The following is a 24,001-nucleotide window of genomic DNA, read 5'->3' on the forward strand; positions in this document are numbered from 1 at the left end:
CTAGATCTAGTGTTTGATGGCGAGTTAATTCGAATTTGGAACAATTGACACATGCATGTTCACTTGTTCCAGTCGTTAAGCCATTCCTTGCGGAACCGATTTTTCTTTTCTTTTTCATTTTAGTTCAACATATAGTGGATTGTGGTTTATCCGATTTTAATGGTTATGTACATTTTGGTAATCATACTTTTGTTTTTTGAATAATCAAATACTTTCTTATATTTTTGGTGTTGTTTGCAGTAGTTTCTAAATACTAATGCAAATTATGGTCATCTCTGAGTTATGGTCAAATTATGAAAATACCCCTCATGTTTGGATAATTACAGTCGCTCCATCAACTATGTATTATTTTAAGAAAAAACCCCTATAGAGATAAATTTAGGGATGTTAACTCTGTAAAACGAACCGAAATTTCGGTACGCCAATATTTCATACCGTTTATCGAACTGAATAGACAATTTGGTTCAGTAAATAACCGAATTAGATATGTAAAAATATTTAAGAGGGAATGGCTGTAATTACCCGAACGTACAAGAGGGATTTTTTCGTAATTTGGCCATACCTCAGGATTGTCCGTAATTTGCCCCATATATTATGAACTCTTTCTTAGCTCATAATTTATTTTTTAGAGCTTTTATTTTCGTGGATCAAGATTATTATAATGTTTTTTAAAAAAATTAATATTATTATTATTTGGGGGAATGAAAAATATGAAGAGGCATGTGAGCATGCGACACATTAAGGACAAGTCACGTGCAAACTTCACATGCTAAACATAATTATTACCAAACAATTTAATTTTTTTCTTGTTTGACAATAATTCAAAAATCATGAACACTCCAATCTCAAGAACATCTGCACATGGTTCGTCGATTTTATCAATTTAACGTGCTATACATTGTGCATTAATCTCGTAATAAGAGGTTTATAGTACAATTAATTGTATTTATTTACGTGTTTAATATAAATAATAGGAGGAGTACAATTAATTAAAGCAATCAAAAAGTTGGTACAACTATAACTTTAATTAATCTAGATAATTAGTATAAATTTTTATTTTATATTTACCATCAAAAGAAGAGAGCTCGATTTGGAATTCATTCATTTTACTACATTTTTATTTTAAAATAAGATTTTTAATACGCAATAATCCAAGCTTAAGACAAATACATTACACTTTTAACCGTATACGATGGCCATTTTATTGCAGCTAAACGTCGAACTATGTGACAAACACTACGTTTTCTTGATGAAGTGCATGAATATTTCCACTTTATTTCATTACTTCTAAACATTGATTCTTACACACTCTTTAGCTATTTTACTATTTCTATTATGTTTTGGTAGGGCAAATTATGTTCACTTCCAGAGGTATGGCTAAATTACGAAAACAAATCATCTTGTTTGGGTAATTGCAGCTATCCCCTCCTGTCAAATATTTTCACATAAAATTGATGTAATTCGGTTATTTACCGAACCAAATCGTATATTTAGTTCGTAAACGGTATGAAATGTTGGTGTACCGAAATTCCGGTTCGTTTTTACCGATTTAACATTCCTAAATTTACCCCTTAAGGGATATTTTCGTAGAATAATACATAGTTAAGGGGTAACTGTAATTACCCAAACAGTAAGGAGTTTTCGTAATTAGACTATAACTCAGGGGTTTGCCATAATTTGCACTAATTAAGTGTAGATAGTTGACGGTCAAGAATACCAGAAGAAAACAAAAAGAAAATATTGGGCCAAATGAGCAAAGCGTGCAAATAGAATAACGGCTGTGGGCCCACTTTCTCGTGTCTTGTAAGGCAACTCCACGTCAAAGTGGGGCCCGTTTTGAACCGGCTTCATTCTCACGCAACTTATGTGGGACGCATGCTAATATATCCTATTTTCATTTTTGACTTTAGATTATAATATTATGATTAATTTTTATAATTTCACTTATTTGATATTTCAATCCATGAATTTATTTAGTTTTGGAACAAAACAATTCGTTCGACTTTCGATTCTAATATCGATTCTTTAAGAAAAAAATTGGGATCGAAATAGTAAGATTGTATACGATATTCTAAATTTCGATCGGATTTCAATTTCAGCATGAAACCTCAAACCTTTTTTGTTTCCCAAACTTTGTATGGTGAATATCGACCTTTACGTATTATTATGCATTATTGGTGGATAAACAAACAAAAAAGAATTATCTCCTTTGGTTTTGATTCGTATATTTTATTTTGGAATTTCTTTTTACTTCAATTTCTGAAATTTGAACTTCTGCGTGCTTTAAATTAGTCTTTTACTTCGTTAAAAAACACAATTCTTATATGATTTGTCCGATTTCGACTCGTAAGTACCCTATCATAATATACTAGACCCTATTTATTCAATTATTGCTCCCACACCACACTTTTCAACAATTATTATCCATTTTACCCCAAAAATATATAACATTTAGATATTTCCACAATTTAAATGAGTACCAATGATGAACAATTGGATTGTATCAAACTTTTTTAAGACCTATAATTCCAACCCAAAAGTTTTCACTTTGTTTTATTTAATACTGATAAGTCCTAAATATGAAGATACATTATTTGTATTAAACGGCATCGAGTGAAATGCGATTAGTATTATATCATCGTAGATTTGCACCCGTAAAATATAATTTCATCTGATGTAGTTAGACCTAATTGGGCTGACCCATGAGATATACTAATTATTTTTCATATTGGACCACCAACTCAGTCATTAGTTTAAGATTAAGCTAATAGTTCAATCTCATTAGTTAAAGACTAATTGCTCGTCTCATCGTGACAACATATCTAACTAGATCATCAACTTGCGTGCAACAAAATACTCTCTCGTTCCTAACTTAATTAGGCAAAGTACGTGACACGAACTTCAAATTTTAATTCACTCGGTAGACTTTAAAAAAACATTTAATTTAGAACAAAATTGTAAAATTTTTTTATATTTTTTTATATAGATATATAGAAGAACTTAGGTACTACAAATAAGTCATGCATTGAATATCTTCTAATTTACATAAATAACCTAAATTGCCCTTTCAGAAGTCTCTAGAACCACTATCCAAATGGACCCCCAAACCAATTTCTCCACCATTCTTGAATTCGTTGGGCGCCCGCCGCAATTGACGCGGCAAGCGTGATTGTCTTTTTTCTTTTTTAAATAATGCATTATTATTCGAATATATATATTTCGGGCAAATTACTTCACATTCTAAGTAAGATCAAATTATTAAAAACCCATTTTATTTGGGTAATTACAATTACCTCTCGATTATATATTGTGTTACGAAAAACCACATCCTTTAATAGATTAATTTTGCACTGTAAAAGTGGACGTGTAACACAATATATAGTCAATGGATGTTTGTGTAATTAGCCAAACATTAGGGATTTTTGTAATTTGATCTTACTTCAGGCTGGGTGACCGTAATTTGCCCTATATATACATAAATATATTTTTTTTATTTGAATTTCCTTGTCACCAAACATCGAATCCTATATGAACATTTTATACGAGGCCAAAAAATTAATCTCTTGTAGCCAAGTTTTACTTCCAAGGATTAACAATTTTAATCGTCCATTTGTTCTTAAATAATAGTTGTTTTACAGCTCCACACAAGTATCAAGAATTTCTAGTAAATGTTTCTTGATTTTAGAAGAAAACATATTAAAAAAACTAAAATAACTTTGATCATTTAATATTATCATTGAATAAATAAAACGGAATTTTTTTTTACGGTTACTGCAATATTGAAATTCTAAAGTGACAAATAATATATAACAAAAATATTTTTCTAAAGTAACAGTTATTGTAAACATAGTAGATAATTAGCTTTGATTATTATAATTAAGATCTAGGGTTCAAATTTTCGGATATTCGTCTTGTAGTCGTCCCATTGTCATCCTTATGTATCTCTTTATTTTTCTATTTATATTTTATATCACCCACCCCGTTCTACGTGTCGATTAAATCGAATATATTCGTACTTAATTATAGACTATTTAAGTGTTAATTAATATGTTAATGACGGATTAGACAAGACAATTGGAAATTAGATAGGGAGTTGGTAAGGATAAGATTGACAATAGGATGGAATCCTATGTTAGGCCGAGTATGTAAGTACCATGGAGTAGCATTAATAAATTTCAAATTTTAACCGGATTTGATGCGATACGATTCAACGTCTCGTTTTTTCAACTCCTCTCTCGCACTTCTTGATTCCTCGCGTGGGTACTACCTGCATTGTAAAAAGTCGATGCGGCACCGGGATCGGTCCCGACAAAAACTCTCTGATGCTGAAGCCAACTTTGTATGATTGAAGAATTCAAAGAATTCAATAGACTGCTCGGGAGTTATGAATTGCGTCCCTTTGATTGTGAGATTTCCGGATATTTATATGGACACATATATTCTCATGGGCTATGTGCCTATGTCACTTAACATGTGCCGACTTGGGCACAACTGTTTAGATCATTCCAGTTTGGGTCTTAGCCAATCTGGACTCGTATTATTATCTTCAGTCGATTTGGACTTAATTTTTGTGCATCTATGGACTTGTTGATATGGACCTTTGGCCATGGGCCCATCAACACTATTATTACTAATTTACTTATTTAATTACGCATTTCTTTTCTAATTTTTGTAATTACAATATACATATCGACATTTAGCATATACTAATAAAATAATTATGAACTTAAAAGAATTTAACCGAGTGTTTAGTTACATGTATTTATACATAAATTAACCAAGTTCTTTGTTTTATTACGTACCAGAACGTCTGTTGATCCGCATTAACTTTGCAGATTGTTCGAGGTTAGATAATGATTCACGATCGCGGGTCATTAGTTAAGCTATCTGTTAAATGAACGAATTCAACACACAAAATATGATATTCTTATACCAATTTAATTAATTTTATAGAAGAGAGATTTTTTTACTAAATTTGAACAAAATTTGTAACAAATTATCAAGAAATTGAAGTGTGCCACCTAAAGAAAGTTTTGTTGACATATCACACCCACTCAATTTGATGATATTGAGTTGTCAAAAATACTGTAGATAAGACAAAAACGCGGTAAAGAATTTCTTAAGCTTGATAGTAACTGCCTACTACCCGTCAACTAACTCTTCTCCAATGGCAGATCGCCACGTATCAAAATCCACCCAGATCATCTGATCAGCCAACGGACAATCCACATGTGTCACCGAAACGTTGGTTGTAATTATTTTTATTATTTTAAACTCCATAATTACTTTTATGTTTAAAAATATCTAATTAATTAGCTAATTTTCTACTGGCTAATATTTTTTTTTTCTAAACAAATTAAATTACATATAAACAAGAACTTAACAGATTTAATATATATGATCAAATTCAATGAACCGAACGTTTCACTAACTACATAATTAATTCGTCAGTAAAAATAAAATCCAATATCTTCTAATCGAAATCAACCCGATTCAGGTAAGTCAACGAGCTCTTAGTGAATGAGAAAGGAATCATCTCATCATATTCTAATTAACATTGGCTCTTGCATTTTATTTATATTTCTCTCTTCGTGCCAAAATATTTTTAATGGATTGTTGCATTGCCCATGCATTAAGAAAATTAATTAATATACACATATTAAAAAATAATATGCACCTATATATTTATGTATATGCTACACTCTGTGAAAGTTATATCGGGTGAAATTTTACCGTTGATCTACACCAATGTTGGATTGTGTGTTTGTGTGTATATGGATAATAAAGATTCAGTCGATGTATTTCATTCGGTATAGCATTGTGTACACCGTATATATATTACATGCATATATATTTGAAATGCATGAACAAGGATGAGTAAAATTACCTCAAGAATAAAAAATAAAAAAATTGAGTAAAAAAACAGTTGTTTAGAGAGAGAAACTCCTAAAAAAAAAAAAAAAACAATTAATCAAGAGAGAGAAAGCTAGTGCATTTCCGGCCTTTAAATACAGAGTGCACCTCCCCCATGTCTTCATAGAGAGAAAAAAAAACTAAGTGAGGCCACCACTAAATAACAGTGTTTCCATTTACAGTTTTCTTCTTCCCCTTCCATCTTTCCAATTAACTCCGATCTGATTTCTAGGGCTCCATATTTTCTTGATTTTGAAATTAATTTTCCAAAAAAAAAAAAAAAAAAAAAGAGGAGAACTCCCATTGACTGCATCTTTGTTCTTCTTTGAAAGCCAGGTGATTCACCTTTTGTTTTTTTTTTCTTTAATTATTAGTGTAAATTAATTTTCTTGAAAAAAATCAAGAGGGTTTATTTTTCCACCCCTCAAGATTTGATTTTTATTTCATTTTCCAAAAAGGGTTGCTTATTTGAAACCCCTTTTGAATTTGATCCTTTTGTTTAGAATTTTTATTACAATCTTTCTTGAAAATATTCATTAATGGCGGCAGCTATAGATATATATGGTTGTAATAACAATCAAGCTTTCTCCACAGATCCCTTTAGGGAGGAACTTATGCAAGCACTTCAACCTTTTATGAAAAGTGCTTCTCCTTCAGCTTCTGCTTCTGCTTCTTCTGATCTCTTTCTCTCTCCTCTTTCTCCTTCTCTCTCCTCAACTTCTTCTTCTTCCTCCTCCAATCTGTACAACACTGAATTTGGTTCACTCCCACAAAAAGCCCAAATCTTTTCTCCGGGCTTTTCGAATTTCCCCCAAATTGTAGACAATCATCAACCAGCCAATCAAATTAACCTAAATCACCTCACCCCATCACAAATCTTGCAAATCCAAGCCCAATTCCATTTCCAACAACAAGAACTCAATCACAAATACAACCAATTTTCGAGCTTTCTTCGCCCAAAGCCCGTTTCGATGAAGCAAACGGGCCCGGGCCTTACTCCCTCGAAGCCCGTTAAGCTCTACAGGGGAGTGAGGCAGAGGCATTGGGGCAAATGGGTAGCTGAAATTAGACTCCCGAAAAACCGAACCCGCCTTTGGCTCGGAACATTCGATACGTCTGAGGAAGCGGCTTTAGCTTACGACAAAGCAGCTTATAAGCTGAGAGGAGAGTTTGCTAAGCTGAATTTCCCACACCTTAGGCATCAGCTTTTGCAAGAATCTAGTACCTTCAAGCCTTTGCCTTCCTCCGTAGATGCTAAGCTTAACGCGATCTGCGAGAACTTAGCTTCCGCGAATTCGAAGAAACCCGATAAAAAAATCGAATCTTTATCGGAGAAAACGGTTCTTGTTTCCGTTTCCGCGGCGGAGAACGAAGCTGCGATGAAAGTCGAGGCCTCGATTTCGGTGGACGACGCGTCGTCGTCATCGTCCGGAACGGCTTCGCCGCAATCCGATATCACTTGCTTGGATTTCATGACGGACACGTTTTTCGACGATGAGTGTGAAAATTTGTTCTTGCAGAAGTTCCCTTCTGTGGAGATTGATTGGGCTGCTTTATAATTTGTTCCTTTAGATCTTGTCTTTTTTTTTTTTTTTTTTCTTTTTAAATTTAAATTTTAGTTAAAAGAGTCTTAAGGAGTAATAGAGTCTAGTTAATGGATTCTGCAATGGATTTTTTGACATGTGCAGAATGGCATTTATGTAAATTCACATCTCTTGATCTTGGTCTTGCTTGGTGGTTTTTGTTCCATGCATGAACCTTGGGGAGATTGGCTTATGTATGTATATATTATTGTGTGTTTTATTAATTGCTTCTGATTTTGTTTGGTTAGTTCAATAACTTTTTCGAATCGGTTAGTAATCGTGGAAAAATGAGTTTTAACCAATTGAACAATTACGATTTCATGAAGTTTTGGTAATCTTATCTTAACAACGAGACGAAGAAATAATAAAATTTATATGTAACATTTATCTACTATATTTTATTTTGGTGGGTTATGTTCGTTGAACTATTCTTTCGTATATTAATTAATGTTGAAGGAAGTTCAACCGTAAAGACGAAGAGTCCTCTAGAACACTTATGGCTGCCACAAAGCACATGGTTCATTAGGTAATACCAGTACAAATCTATCCAATGCACATGGAAGAACAAAATAAAATAAAAAACAGTATGCATTTAAAGAAAATATATATTTCAAGAGAAAAAGTGACTCATCAATTTGGGAAGAGCCAACTTCTTTCCTATTGTTCTTGCCTTCTTGGCAATAATATCATTAAGAATTTGAGATTCCTAAGCAATTGTAATAAGAAAAACCAGAAGGGTCCATTTGTTTGGCCAAGATATTATTGGAATAGTTATCTGTATCTATCAGCCATATTGTATAATTTTTTGCGTAAATTACGGCCACCCTTTAAGGTAATATCGAATTACGAAAAAACTCTCTCAAGTTTAGGTAATTACAGTCACATCCTTAATTATATACTATCTTACATATCCACCCTTGTGGTGTCAAGTTTACCCAAAAAGAAGGGTTTCTTCGTAATTTAACCTTATCTTGGGGGCGTCCGTGATTTGCCATATTCTTTTTTCTTTTTTTTAGTCAATGGGAACTCTTTCAAGGTAGTTTTTATTTCAATTTGACTCTACATGCATTTTTTTGAGGGGGAAGTAGATGCATCAATTGCAAGAATTGTTGAAAAAAATTGAGAACATGATCCATGATTTGAGGACATCCCAAAAGGTACTAGTGCAATGTTGTGTAATACAACGTTGATGGGATCAGTTTGGCAAGTTGAGGCCAAATTCCCCATTAATGTATGAGCTGAAAAAGATTTATTAGGCTCACCGATCCAATACACGTCAAAGACAAGGTTTCTTTAGAAGCTCGTCAACCATCCAAACATGCTAGAGACAAATCAATAGGGGTAGGTGACGAGCTGAACGAGAGTTGCTGGAAAAGACGACTCAGAAGATGTGCTCCCTAAATAAATAAGGAAAGCATGTCAATTAAGAAGACTTATAGAACAATCAATGTCATTAGACAAATAAAGAGATCCTAAGTTAGAAAATGTCTAAATAGAAATCCTCTATATAAATGAATGTGAAGACCCGATCAAGGGCACGTTTACAACATCAATAAGAATAATTTTATACTCTTTTCCAAGTTCTCTCTCATGTACATTCTTTCCGTCCATCATTTAACCATCGCCAGCCAAGATTCGACGTCCGATGTGCTTTCCAATGGTCATAAATGAGTAGGGTTTGGAGTGAGGCCTTGAGGGCGTAGATCCTACGCCATCAAATGTCATTCATTTTCCGAAAAGCTTATATCTGATTTGATCCCTCCGATGTCCGAATATTTATATTTTCATGTGCAAATAAATGATATATAGTATATTTGATATATATTTCAAGATATGTAACGTTGTGTGATGTTTGGACATAGAACAAAGCTGCCCTTATCTCTTATTATCAAATGAAAGATGAAAGATAAAGCCAATTTTGAAGGCCGCATACTTTATGTTTTTAACCATAAAAGTCCAATCACTTGCAAATTGCAATATTCTTCGAATATGTCTTCTCATCATGCAAAGACAAATTCACACTTCCAAAATTTGGCAAAGGTGAAAGTGACTATATATGAAATGTCCTTTTGGGCCATCGAGAATCGTTCAAATTACAGCCACCGCTGAGATATGCTCAAATTATGGAAAAATCTCTCATGTATGGGTAATTAATTACAATCACCCCTCAATTATGTATTGTTTTACACGTCAATCCACCCTTATTGTATCAAATTTACTTACCGAATCAGGTTTTTTTTTTCCGTAATTTGACTTTACCTCAGTAATTTGCTCATGATTTGAAAAAAAAAATTGTTGAAAATTGAAGCATAAAGGAGTGTGTGTGAATGAATGGAGGAGAAAGTTATTCTTTGGAGATGATGATGAAAATGATGGAAGAAAGGATTATAGCCAACTTGGATCATTCCATCTTTACACGCTTTGATGACGTGGCATATTACCTAGCTACCCCTACTAACAAGAATTTTCTCATTCTTTGTCATAGTTTGCAAGTAAAGAGTTATTCCATTTTCACTTTACATTCTTAATTACCTCCTTTTTTTTTAATTAAATAATCCAATGTGTTCAAATTAATTTCGAGTGACTAATTCTGCATGCTACATGTTTATGAATATATAGAGTCTTAATGTATACACACTTGCAACGAACTTTCGGGACCAAAACGCCGTCTGAGACGACTTGCACGTCGAGATCGATAGATTATTTTGCATGAAATATAAAAGGAGATTTGCAATTAACTTGTATGTTTGTAACTCAACGTTACAAGACTATCGAAGACCGCGCGGTAATGATTTGTGCGGTTGCAACTATTAAGTTTAATTGGATCGAATGATAGGAGGTGGTAACATTTCGTTTGAGAGTAAATTGCATTGACTACCCCTGTGAAAGTCGCAACTACGCGATTCCCCCTTGTCATAAAATAATTAGCAAATACCCCCCTATGAATTTTAGTCAAAGGCGTTTTCCTCCCTGGTGCACCTTCGTGTTGCTCACTCGCTATGCGTGCGACTGGTAAGGGATTTTTGACATGAAATGACGTAAATATCCTTATATTAAATTGATTAATATATCAATTGTAAATATCTTAAATTGAAGGACAAATTTGCAATAATTAAAACATATATTCTTGCATTAAAAATCTTTATATGTTTTCTTAAAGAAAAAGTCTTTATATTTTTACATTTTATATTAAATAAGAATAATAATAAAATAAAGGGGTCTTAAGATATAGGTCCTAGTGACAAAACTTATTTGAACTAAATGACAAGTTAAACTAAACATTTGCTTCACATCCTTTATAAATTTCATTCCAAAAATGCCCTCCTATACAAAAAATGAAATATGCACAAAGTAATATTTAAATTGCATTTATCATTTTTTATTTTACATTTTACATTTTCATTTTTTTACGTAGTACACTTCTTTTTTTTTCATATTTGTTCACTATTATAAAAAACCTTATTTTTTCTGAATAAATATTGAAAATTATGAAAATATTTTTTTTAATGTTTTTCGACTCTAGTATCCATAGATACCCATAGAAATCCGTAGAAGTCCGTACTCATAGAAATCCATAGTAGTCTGTAGTCATCCATAGTATTTTTAGTTACACACTTTGAAAACCCTAGCCTCTATTTGAACCCTAGCCGCCACCGCACAGAAATTCATAGTAATCTATAGTAACTCATAGTCATCTCCATGCCACTGTCGCTAACACCATAACCACCCCCTCCTTTATTGCCATAACCACCCCCTCCGTCACTGCCATAACCCCCTCCGTCACTGCCATAACCCCCTCCGTTATTGCCATAACCACCCGCACCATAACCCACTACGACTAATATATTTGGACTCATTTTTTTCCAAACACGATGCGCTTCCGCTATGCACTCCATCGTCGCTTCAGATCTACCACCGCCACCATAGATCCGACGCGCTACCGCTACCCACTCGTCGCCGCCTCGCTGCCTTCAGATCCACCGTCACCATAGATTCACCGCAGCCGGTACCTTAAGATTCACTGTAGCCCACTCCGCCGCCGCATTCTCGTCCGCCACCGCCGCCTTCTCGTCCGCCGCCGCTGCCGCCCGTGTTTGCTTCTCCAAGCATACGGCAGAATTGATTTGTGAGCCCAAATAAAAAATTAGTCCCGAGGAATATGGAGATCGGGAGAGAGATCGAGAGAGAGAGAGAGAGAGAGAGAGAGAGAGAGAGAGAGAGAGAGAAAGGAGAAAAAAACAGAGAGAAAGAAAAAGTGAAGAACATATAGAAATAAATTTATTAAAAAAATGTGACTGAATTTGTGGATTAAAAAATTTAGGGTATAAGGGCAGTTTAGGGATAAAAAAATAATTAAGGATGTATGTCATATATTATTTTAAATTAATAATTTAATTAAAATGTTGGATTTGAACTTGTCATTTAGTTCAAATTAAGTTTCATTTGTGGAACTCCTAGCATATTACCCCTAAAATAAAAGTCTTCTTCTTCCCCGCTCCAACTCACCAGCCCCTCCACCATACCCATAAATCACCACCGCTTCAACTCCGCCGCTGCCCCGCCGCTCCCCACCACCAATTCAACCATCCTGTACCATCACCGCCACAACCGCCACCATCACAATCTTCTCCAGATCCACAGCCCACAACCACATTAAAAATAGGTTCTAGATCCGTCGCCCCGCCCACAACAGTAAGACTGATGGATGTTAATGGTAAATAAAAGAAAATATATATTCAACAACACAAAAGTTGAAGTACTCTTCCGGTGGCAGCCCCACCGCCGAGTCCGGAGGCGGCGGAGAGATTTCGATCTCGTTCTCGTCTCGGTGCAGTTCCTTTTCGTACGATTCCTTCTCTTCACCTGCACTATTTCGTGAGGTCGCCTGTATCGATATTGCTCTGCAATGCCATTTCTAATTCCAGAACTTTTGGGTAGGAGATAGGTCTTTAAGAAATTTTAGAAATTACAATTTGGTGATGTAAATTAGGTTATTTATTATTGAATCGATATTATTTTATGTTTATTTACAAAGGGCTATTCGTAAATTAAATTATATGGGGTATTTTGGTATTTTCACGGTCAGTCAATGGGAAAAAATCAAATGGGTCGAGTGTGCTGTCCAAAAATATTCATAGGGGGGATTTGCTAATTATTTTATGACAGGGGGGAATCGCGCTGTTGCGATTTTCACAGGAGTGGTAAATGCAATTTACTCTTTCGTTTGATGAGATTCAAACTAACTTAAGTTATTCACCATATGTGTGCGTATGTAAATTAAGCGTGGAAACGTGCGAGATCAAATTACGGCCACTCCCAAGTGGTAGATCAAATACTCAAAAATAACTCCCTGTTTTGCGTAGTTACAACCGACCCTCTTAACTATGTACTGTCTTGCGAAAAAACTAAAAGTTCTTCCTTTAGTAGCTAAAGCTAAATTTGGCAGTGTACGTAAGATAATACATAGTTGAACAAGACAGTTGTAATTATGAAGAGTTATTTTGTTATTTGGTTGCCGTAATTTACACTAATTGTTTTAGATTAAGGAAGGTGAGATGTTGTGGCCCAGAAATGGCCCATGGACTAAGCCCTGAATTTGGTTTTTAATATGATCCAATATCTTCTCATTAAAATAATTAACTCCAAACATTTGAAAGTCCATTTCAAGGACTAGCTAGGCCCAATAAAATAATATATATATATATATATATATATATATAATTATGGCCCAACTTATTTTATTTGGTTTATTTGGGAGTCGGATCAAATTAACCTACTCGATTAAATCTCGTATGAACTCGACTTGGGTTAATCTCAGCTCGATTAATTATCATTCGAACTTGACTCGATTGCTTTATGGAACCAAGCTTAAATACATCTTTTTTGCAAGTGAAAAACTAATTCATATTCAGATCCACAAAATATCGGAAATCAGAATTTCGGAAAATAGAAACGAAAACAACCTTACTCCAAAGTTGTAAAATTTCGAACTGGAATCATTGCAATTCGGAAATTTTGTTCCAATTCGGCCCGTAATTGCACCCAACTAAGCTCTATCGGGCATGTACGTACGTCTCAATTAAAAAAATTCGAACGCGAGTCAATTCACACGGAGTCTTTTAGTACATCAATTATATATACAACCATTGTTACTGTCAGTTTTCTGGTACGTATTGATTAGATTGATCATTACATATTTTTTTAATTTATGTTTTCTTTTGGGGTGACCATAAAATTAATTGTCGGTGGCACAGACAAAATTGGCAGTTCATTAATTAATTCATTACCATTCAACGTAGACACCTACGAACCAGGTTTTGACGATTTGTCTCTAACGTACGCATGTCTAAAAATACACATATATATATATATATATATATATATATATATATATATATATATATATATATATATATATATATATATATATATATATATATATATTAACTGAAAACATAATACTGTATTACTGTTTATTAGCACATGTCACTAATTATTAATTAATCGACTTCTAGCTTTTAACATCTATCTATTAAGCTTCCCTTTTTAGAAAAAAAGTTAATAATATGTTTAATTTTTTTTAAAATAATAAATATTTAAAAAAAATAAAAAAAATAAAAATTCGAAGTTGATGGCATAACCACGTGGAAGGCCATCACACTGACCTGGAACCATGTAGGAAGGCCCCATGCAATTCACATCACCAACTATTGCAGTTGAAAATAAATAAATAAGACACAAAAAATACCCTAATTAATCAAGAAAATGGACTAATTATTGTACTAATTATTTATTTTTTATTATTAATCTATGTTCTGAATTCTGATGATATATTTCGATTTTTGACAAACAAAATCTAAACGTAAGGAAACCCTAATTTGAGCATTCGAAAATTAGTTTAAGAGAAGATATAGTTTCCATTTTCGGCTATGCTAGAATTTGACTGATCACATGAATTTTGTTGTCGTCTATAGATGTTGCATCCGATGAAATCCATAGGGTATTTTTGCACTATAGATGGATCTGCACATAATTACAAATACTTGTGAGAAGTGGATAATTATATATATTGTATATGGTGTACGTGGTCTTTTTTCCGTCAAATTCGACGAATGTAGCATCTAACAAACTCGATTTTAATTTGACCACTTAAAAAAAATTAGGGGTGGGGGGTGGGTAGAAATTATAATGGCTTAATTTAAAGGTAATGATCATGTTTTTCATGACTCATTATTAACTAAAAAAGAGAATATTATGCAAGAAGAAGATAAAGGGGGGAAAAAGATTTTGAGATAAGGAATACAATAAATTGAGGAAAAAGAGTTTTTGCCGATATATATCATTATCATTTTCTTGATAACTTCACATTGAATAAAAAAAGTCATCAATTTTTATTTATTTTATTTTATTATTATTTTTTAGAAAAATCAAAAATCGTAACTTTGGAAATCGGAATAAAAATTACGGTCCAATATCCGATATTTTCGGATCAGAATTGACGGATTCGGAAATTCCATCCTGATTTCCACCACGAGGAATTATGCTTCTTTTTTTCCACTTTTAATTTTACCTCCTGAATATTCGAACTTTGTTGTTGCAAAGAATAATTTCTTTTTAAATTTGTACTGTTTATAAAATATCAAAAAAAAAAAAAAAAAGATAATTACTTTATGGAATCACCTGAGAGATCCAAATACATAGAATAATATTATATAGCATAAATATAATCAAATTAAATTATAAGAAACTAATTAAGCTAACTCACGAATCATCAATCAAACGACACAAGTATAGTCCGTCGTTGTCGTAATCGTGGTAATTGTTGTTATTGTTACTCAACGATATATTCGTAAACTATAATATAAATTAGTACAACGATATATATAATAAATAGAATAATGCTGATATATCACTGTTGTATGTACAATAAACCTCTATAAATTATTATAGTTGAAGCAAGAGAAATTCAATTAATTTAGTAAAATATTAAATTATCAAACATATAATTTAGTAAATTTTCATCGAGTCGGGACCAGAATAAACTATTATTAATTTAGTAATTAGAAATTTATCGAGATTCGATATTTGTGTCGTAGTTGACTATTTAGTGGAACCAGAATCCGAAAATGGACCAGGGTCGGGTGTCAAGCCCTGGGATCCGACCCAATCACTTTCTCATGGGCCGAAAGTATTCAAGATATAGTTAAAAAGGTGGCAGTTAATGTTGGTTACATGTCACATTTTTGGCCATGCAATTATTAGTCTTTATCAACTTTTTATACATATTTAATAATAATAAAAAGAAAAAATATTTAAAAAAAAAAAAAAAACAGGAAAACCCATTTCTTTTTTTATTTGGATTTTTTAATTATTATTAATTTGACACAATAATTTGTCCACTGTATGTTTCTTGTACTCATGCACATGGATTTCTTTGCTTTTGAAATATTCTAGAAAAAAAAAAAATTCATGTGAGCAAAGTATCATCAAACCTATGTGGGTTTAATTATCATTTCTCGTTTGTAATAAAATAAAAAAAAATAAAATAAAAATAAAAACAATCAATTTTTGTTAGTCAAAGAATATCTGAAATTTCTTTATTATGTGGCAGTTACCTGTCAACAATACCATATTGGAATTATTATATAGAAGCATTATTTAATTATATTTATTTAGATTTTAATTTCAATATATATGGGTTTTAATTAAACCTATGTGGGTTTAATTATTATTTCTCGTTTGTAATAAAATTAAAATTAAAAAAAAAAACAGTCAATTTTTGTTAGTCAAATAATATCTGAAATTTCTCTATTCTGCACTGTTTTAAATATCGGTTGTGGCGGCCGATATATCGGCCGCCATATCGGTGGCGCACATAAACATTTACGATATTTCTGTGGCGGTCTTGAAAATCGGTTTTTTGACGGTGAGGAGGTTCGAGGCGGTTTGTGGCGGTCTGTGGCGGGTCAAACCGATATATCGGGTCAAACTTCGAGCGATATATCGGAAAAATATTTTTTTTTCTAATTTTATTTATTTATTTTTTATTACAAGGAAAATAGGGTGTTTATCTTTATTTTTATTTTCTTTTCAATTCCAACCCATAATCTGTTTCAATCAAACCCAACCTCACCGACCTCGTAAGACGAACCTGACCTAAAAATAAAAACATTTAGAACGATGAGGAGAGAATCAAGTTCTAAATGTTAAACTTTTGTTATGTGATTAGATTATATAAACGATGAGGAGAGAATCAAGTTCAACTTTTTCTATACGTTTTAAGTATTAACAAATAATATTCAGAAATATATTACACTAAATCAAAAAACCGATTTATTTACGATATATCTCCGATTAATCACCGCCGCACCGATTTATCGAACTGTCTCGGACCCGATAACCGATATTAAAAACCTTGCTATTATGCGGCAGTTACCTGTCAACAATACAATATTGGAATTATTACATGGAAGCATTATTTAATTATATTTATTTAATTATATATATTTAATTTATTGATTTAATAAGTTGTTCATCTTGATGATAGTTGATTCAAGTAGCCCGGTAACAGTATCCATTTTACAAGTGGGCCAAAATCACGTTAAACCCACCTTTCCAATTGGCCCACTATCATTTTTTATTTAAATATAATATAATATTGTGTTAGTCAATTTTTATTATATTCTTCGGACTCGTCTTCGTCCCATTTTATCTAACTACACTCCATCGGATTTCATCCAACTTCACTGCACTATAAAAAATGAGTTCCACATCTGTTGTCCGATGCTGCCATCGTCGAACCTTTGCCACACAGTCGCGTCGCATACAGATACACATAATCACACATCTATATACATACATAGGCAATCACACACATACGATTTCGGTTACACTCATTCCCACCTGGTATAATTTAATTATAGAAACCAAAGAGAAAAAATATTAAAACATTGTTTGTTGAGGTAAAAATTGCTGGGGATATCGGCACCAGAGATATAATTTTTTTTATCTAAATTGTTGCTCATCAATGTAACTAACTTCGGTAATTAAACTCTGCAAATAAGGGTTTTAAGGTGTCGAATCAACCCATATTTCATAGTAAAATAACACATAATAGTTAAAAAATTTAAAATAGTGATAAATTATTCAAATACACGGCATTTAACATTTCAGTTTTCAGACTCGAAATATAATAAGAAATATAATTTTTGCAGTCAATAATGAATCAAATGTGAAGTATTTTTTTTTTTTTTTTTTTGAAAACTTAATTAGAACATAAAATTGTCTTTTATGTCTTAATTGACTAGTTGACTTTCCCTTTGTCTTGGCTATCAAGTCACAGTCTTGAGTAACCTCGTGACCTTTCTTATTCTTTTATAGACATTCCAACAATTAAAAATATTATTATAGTTTATGCAAATAACATTTAATTATATTATGTACTTTTGGATTTTCTTGATTTAATTTGTTTTTGGCCACGTTACATTAATTTGACTACCTTTATTTCTTAATAAACACAAATTGTACTATATAATATTTGTTGGAACGTGCAATTTCATTTGTCAAACACTTTCTTGGTAAACCCCAAAAAAGTACAAAGATTGAAAATGAAAGTTGGAAACTTTGGGCTTAAGAAAGGCATATTCTTGAATTAAAAAAAAAAAAAAATTGGACTTTACTCAAACAAATATTTTCTTTGAAATATAAATAATATTTGTTTTTATGTGAAAATTGAATATATTAATATATATGTCCATAAATTAGTTTTGCTATGCAACGAGACATAAAATATTTGTGATTTAAAAAAAACGCAAAATTTGCTTTAGAATTTAGGGTAAATTACAACCAGGTATAAAAAACCCTCCGGTTTGGGTACTTATAACCAACCCATCAACTATAAATCTTCTTATTCATCTATACACTTAAGATGTCAAATTCAACATAATCATTTAGATTCCGTGGAATGTTCACTAGTTTGTACTCGTCTTGTGCAAAAATACAGTTTTTGATGCACTACAATCTAATATATATAGGTCAAAAAACACATTTATGATCATCTAGCTTCAAAATTTGGAGTTCGAATAGAATAAAACGGGTCCAAAATCGAGAATACCCCATATAATCTATAAGATTCCACTAAATTTAAAATCGCAAGGGTAGACGTGTAAGAAGATTTATAGTTGATAGAGGTGGTTGTAATTACCTAAACATGAAGGAGTTTTCGTAATTTAATAATACATAGGGGGCGATTGTAATTTAACCAAACAGGAGGGGGTTTTTGTAATTTGACAATATATAAGAGGTGGTTGTTATTTACCCTACAATTTAAGATAGTAAAAAGAAGAAGATTGATCTGTATAGAAATGAAAACAAAAGTGAACCAATAATTAAACTAGAATCAAGTTCATAATAATTTTTAATTTGTCATCTATTATATCTTTTCCTTTTTAGTGAAATAGTTTTAATTGCTCTAAATATATCAATGACTAATTGAGTATTAAAAATCATTGAAATTATTTTTATTAAATAATAAATAAAGACCCAAAAGTCACCATAACTAAAGAATATCCGGGCTTAAGAGTTTTAGTAACATGTGATATTCTAACTCTTTCTTTTCTTTTTCTTTTTCTAAATTTTTAATAATATATTTTTTTTAAATGAAGGAATATATATAACAAAATATATTCTCCCATGGTACAGTCAAAGAATCATTAGCAGTGTGAACAATGCAATTAAAAAGATTAATTTAAGTGGAAAATTAGACACACACACAAATATATATACATGTATATATAAACATATATTGGGATCTGAAAATAATGCATGCACCTAATCCAAGTACTTTAATGAAAAAGATTTAGTTTGGAATCCCTTTTTTAAAGACCCCACTTAGTACTAATAATTCACATTATTAAGCAATTAGTTAGTATAATTGTCCCGTAAAGAACGACCTAGGGTTGTAGCAAATCAGCACGTGTCAATTGATCTAAATTCGAATCTCATTGTCAACGATCGCTAGATCAGACTTGTCACACATGGTTAGTTTCGTCTTACGTCTCTCGTGTAATTTACAAACTATTATACAACAGTATAGGTTTACACGTGCACATTTACGATTGGCTGCGTTTTCAAGAAAAATGTTTAATTAGGAGGCCATGTGATGAACAAAGAGGTTTAATTTTTTGTGCCCACATTTTTTTTTAAATCCTTTTTTTGTTATCATACTCTTGTGACACAACTTATTGGTCTAGAAACAACCTTGATTAACTAACTAATTAAGGTACAAGTTAATTTATTAATAGATTTGGTCAAGATTTTTTGAGAAAAATCATGAACTTATATGGGAAAGTCAATTTGATTGGCGGTTTTGTGCAATAATTAAGAAATTAACTTTTTAAAAATGCATTTGCTATCATAAAGAACAATAATCAACTTATGTAAATGTAAATTTGATTCATATTAAGAAATTGGTCTGAAAGGATAATAACCCATTGAAGTATATATCCTAAAATGGATGAAAATATTACTCTTCATATGTATATGAAGTGTTGCAATTTATGAATACTAATTTATTTGATTTGTTTTAAATCTTATTATTTATTTATTTTAACTTTATTTAAAAATTGCTATGATTAATTAATTATTATTGTAAATATGGGCAATTAAGTAAAACCGACCAAAAAGAGAAATTAGCATTAGTGAACATGTGGTTGCCCTCGAAATTGCTCTACACGAGCCACGTTTACTAAATATATTCACATTTTCTAACAATAAATAAATTAATTAAAAAAGAATAAAATAAATAAATAATAATAATTATAAGATAGCGGAAAGTACACGTGTCCGGCGTATTGTCTCAAAATTTAGGGTTCACAATCAAACATAGGAGTCGTAGGTTTTAGATTTCACGAATGTTTCGTGTTGGGCTGCTGGCAAACACGTAAATTTTAAAATTTTATTTTATATGCACACATATATTTATGTGTATACATACATAAATACCATGTGCGTACATTAACACTTCTATTTGAATTTAATTTGTTTTATGAGATGAAAATGTATGATCATAAAAATATTAATCAACGTCAAAAAACAATTAAAAAAAAAAAGAATTAAGTTACATTTTTTTATTTTATAAATGTGTCAATTGTATCTAGGTTGCTTGAGTGTACCAAATACTTTGTAAAGGTGATTTGAAATCATTTTTGTCAAAAAGGAATAAATGGAAAATGGTTTTTATACATAATAAATTGGTATACCTACCTACCTACATCAATATGTATAAAATTCAAATACATATTATATACTCCATATATTTCAAAATATATTTATTGATTAAGACTTCTGCACATATATTAAATAGAGAAGTCATCAAGACTTGTGAAAAATACCATTTATTTTTCATTAAATGAGGTTTACTTAGGGTATTTTCTTATAATGTTGGTACTTATTAACGCTGTCATTAAAATTTTAAAATGACAGATAATAAATATAAAAAATATTTTTATATATATGGAATTGACATTTCTACAATTTGTGAAATACTAATGAAGAAAATGTCAAATTAGTTAGTTGTTCAAAGGAGTTAGGTAAATGGAAATGTTACTTGAGATCCCAACCAAGAGAGTTTAAATGCTTTCACTTACTTGCAAGAAACCAACAAAAATTAAGTTTGACAAATTTTAGTTTCAAATGTCACCTTTTAGACCAAAATTATTATGTAAATTAGGGTTTGGCCGAAATCCACGTGTGTCTTTTATATACTATACTTGATACAATACGTTTCCTTTTCAATTTGCACGCGATTGTATACATAATTACATATATCATATATGTATCTAGAGGGGAATTATACGTTGAAACATTTTATTTAGGGTAAATTTCATTTTTCCCTCTTGTACTTTAGTTTCATATCGCTTTACCTCTTCTACTTTTGATTGCATTGATTTGCCTTCCTATATTTGAAAAATTGTCCCAAAATATGGCCCTCGTTGTTAGTTGTCAGACAGTTGACATTAACACCGTTCGATCCAAGCTTTGAAATTACAAAAACGCCACATGTCCCAGTTTAAATAATTATTAAAAAAAACTAAAAAAATAAAAAAAATCAAGACAACTAGAAAACATAGTCCATGACACCAGCCACAACTATTTTTTTTTTTTTTTTTTACTTTTTTATTTTTTTAATAATTATTTAAACTTGAAGGGGTGGTTTTTTTGTAATTTTCAGACTAAAATCAAACGGTGTTAAGGTCAAAGGTCTGAGAACAAACGGCGATGGCCACATTGAGACAAATTTTCAAGTACAGGGGGCAAATCGATGCAATTGAGAGTAGATGGGGTTAAGTGATATTTAGCCAAAGTACAACGGGGGAAAATAGAATTTACCCTTTAATTTTACTTATACCGGCTGATTGTTAATACGTAGACGGGGTTAAATAATCACCCACTAAGCACATATACACACACGAGTGTGGGATTGTTTATGTGCAGATCTACAGTTAATAATCATGCGTTTACAGCCACCCTCCTGAGGAAATGTCAAATTACGAAAAACTCCCTCATGTTTGAGTAATACAACCACCCATTTGAACTATATATTTTCTTACAAAAAAATTCATATTTCAGCAGGCAAATCTGACATCGTAAGGATAATGTGTAAGACAATTCGTAGTTTCGGAAACTATTCTAAACATAAGGGGTATTTTCATAATTTATCCGATTTTTTTCCTTTAAGCGGTATTATACTATAATACTCTTTTCCTTGAACACAGTTTCGAGGAACGAACCGAAGCAAGAATCAAGAATGAAATCAGAACGATGACGTTTGAAGATCAACGATATCCTTTGTCACATGCAGCATGCCTATGCTTTACAATAAGAAAAAAAATATTATTATTCTCGTCATCATTCATGTAATTATTTTACTTAGGGAACATAAATTATATTATTATATTATTTAAATAAATAAAATAAAATAATATGGATTTGATAAATAAAAGTGTGAAACCGTTGATTTAGGCGTAGAAAACGGATTCACCTTACCAATTAAACAAATATTACTTTATAGTACTTTCATTTTAATTAATTAATTAATTAATTAATTTTTAAGGTTTGCAAGAATCTTTATTCTGAAATTTGTCTCTGGTTTTGACCAATTAAGTACGCATGAAGATCTTTGGACCCCGTAAAAGTTACTATAAAGTTAAAGAGTTTTTTTATTTTCATAATTTTTATTTTCTCTGTGGAAGAATATACGACCATATATGGGCACTGAATTAATTTTACACGAGAGCTGCAAACAACACCAGACAAAATATACATATAATTAGTTCGACTTAAAAAATGGTAATCGAACTCGAGTACTTATACAGTGCCATTAACGGAGTCAGAATTTTAAGTAAGCGTAAGTTGATTGGATTAAAATTCTTATGAGAGGGACCGATAATTCTATTAAACAAGAAATAACTTAAATTGTTGTATAAAATAAGATGAATTTGAGAAATATTGGGGGCCATGGCCCCCTGCCCCTATGCAGGCTTCGTCGTTGGACACAAACTTACTAGAAGACTCTTGAAGACATTAAAAAAAAAAAATTAGTTGAAATTAAGGAGGGCCATGTGACATTTAGGAATATGATGAGCTAATATTAGACAAAGAATCTCATACTTTTTTATGGTGTAATTTAGTTATGGTAGGAATAATATTTTCAAAGGTTCTTTTTTCATTGTTCTAGTAATTTTATTCCATTCATCTTTTGGTCCAAGGTTCACATTCTTTTTCATCTTTTAACAATGATAATAATAATAAAGGAAAACATATTACTAAATAAAATAAATAAATATAATCAAACATTTTCAGAAAAAAAAAGGAAATAAATGCAATTGAAGGGGAATTTAATAATTAATTTATTTTCTTAAAAAGACAAAAATGTAGTACATGATATCTGAGTCACTGCCACTGTGCCACATTAGCTTTTCTGTCATTATATTTTTGACTGGAAGACCAATTTATCTTTACTAATACTAACCAACAAAATTTCGACTGGATTTTCCACGTCATTAAATTCTCAATTAACCGCTATTTTGTGTACTATTTTTTTTAATGAAAAATACAAGTGTAAAATTGAAATATTATTAAAAATATAAGGGTAATTTTGTCTTTTCATCTAAGCCAACAGCTAAATTCGATATAAGGAACGGTGCGCAAAATAAAACACAACATATTTAGTTATCTACTAAATTTTGTTATCTGGACGGTATTTTTTTGCACTTTCGAAATAACATGGAATTATCTCGTAATATTTTGAAAAGGAAAAAAAAAACAACAACTAACAAATCAAAATAAATCCTAAACAAATCAGAATCCTCTAAATACTCTTGGCTTTTGATGTTGAGTCGTTTGACTCCTCTTTCAAAAATGGCTCTATCATAGGTTGATAGGTCAAACCTCAAAAAAACTCAATTAATTTAAGCACGTTATGAAACATTTATAAATTAGAAAAC

At 31.4% G+C, this 24,001-nt stretch overlaps 1 protein-coding gene across 1 annotated transcript; it reads left to right on the top strand.

Moving 5' to 3' along the window:
- Window positions 1-5,987: 5,987 nt before the first annotated feature.
- On the top strand, window positions 5,988-7,720 carry LOC105972946 (ethylene-responsive transcription factor RAP2-13). The gene has a single exon (XM_012997927.2). It carries the CDS (start codon window positions 6,453-6,455, stop codon window positions 7,470-7,472), a length of 1,020 nt encoding a protein of 339 aa, XP_012853381.1. The 5' UTR covers window positions 5,988-6,452; the 3' UTR covers window positions 7,473-7,720.
- Window positions 7,721-24,001: the final 16,281 nt, after the last annotated feature.

Source organism: Erythranthe guttata, chromosome 12, assembly GCF_056151865.1.
Source record: "Erythranthe guttata isolate IM_541 chromosome 12, IM_541, whole genome shotgun sequence".
NCBI lineage: Eukaryota > Viridiplantae > Streptophyta > Magnoliopsida > Lamiales > Phrymaceae > Erythranthe > Erythranthe guttata.

Excerpts from the sequence above, each read along its gene's own strand:
- LOC105972946 (XM_012997927.2), top strand. The coding sequence starts at position 6,453 with ATGGCGGCAGCTATAGATATATATGGTTGTAATAACAATCAAGCTTTC.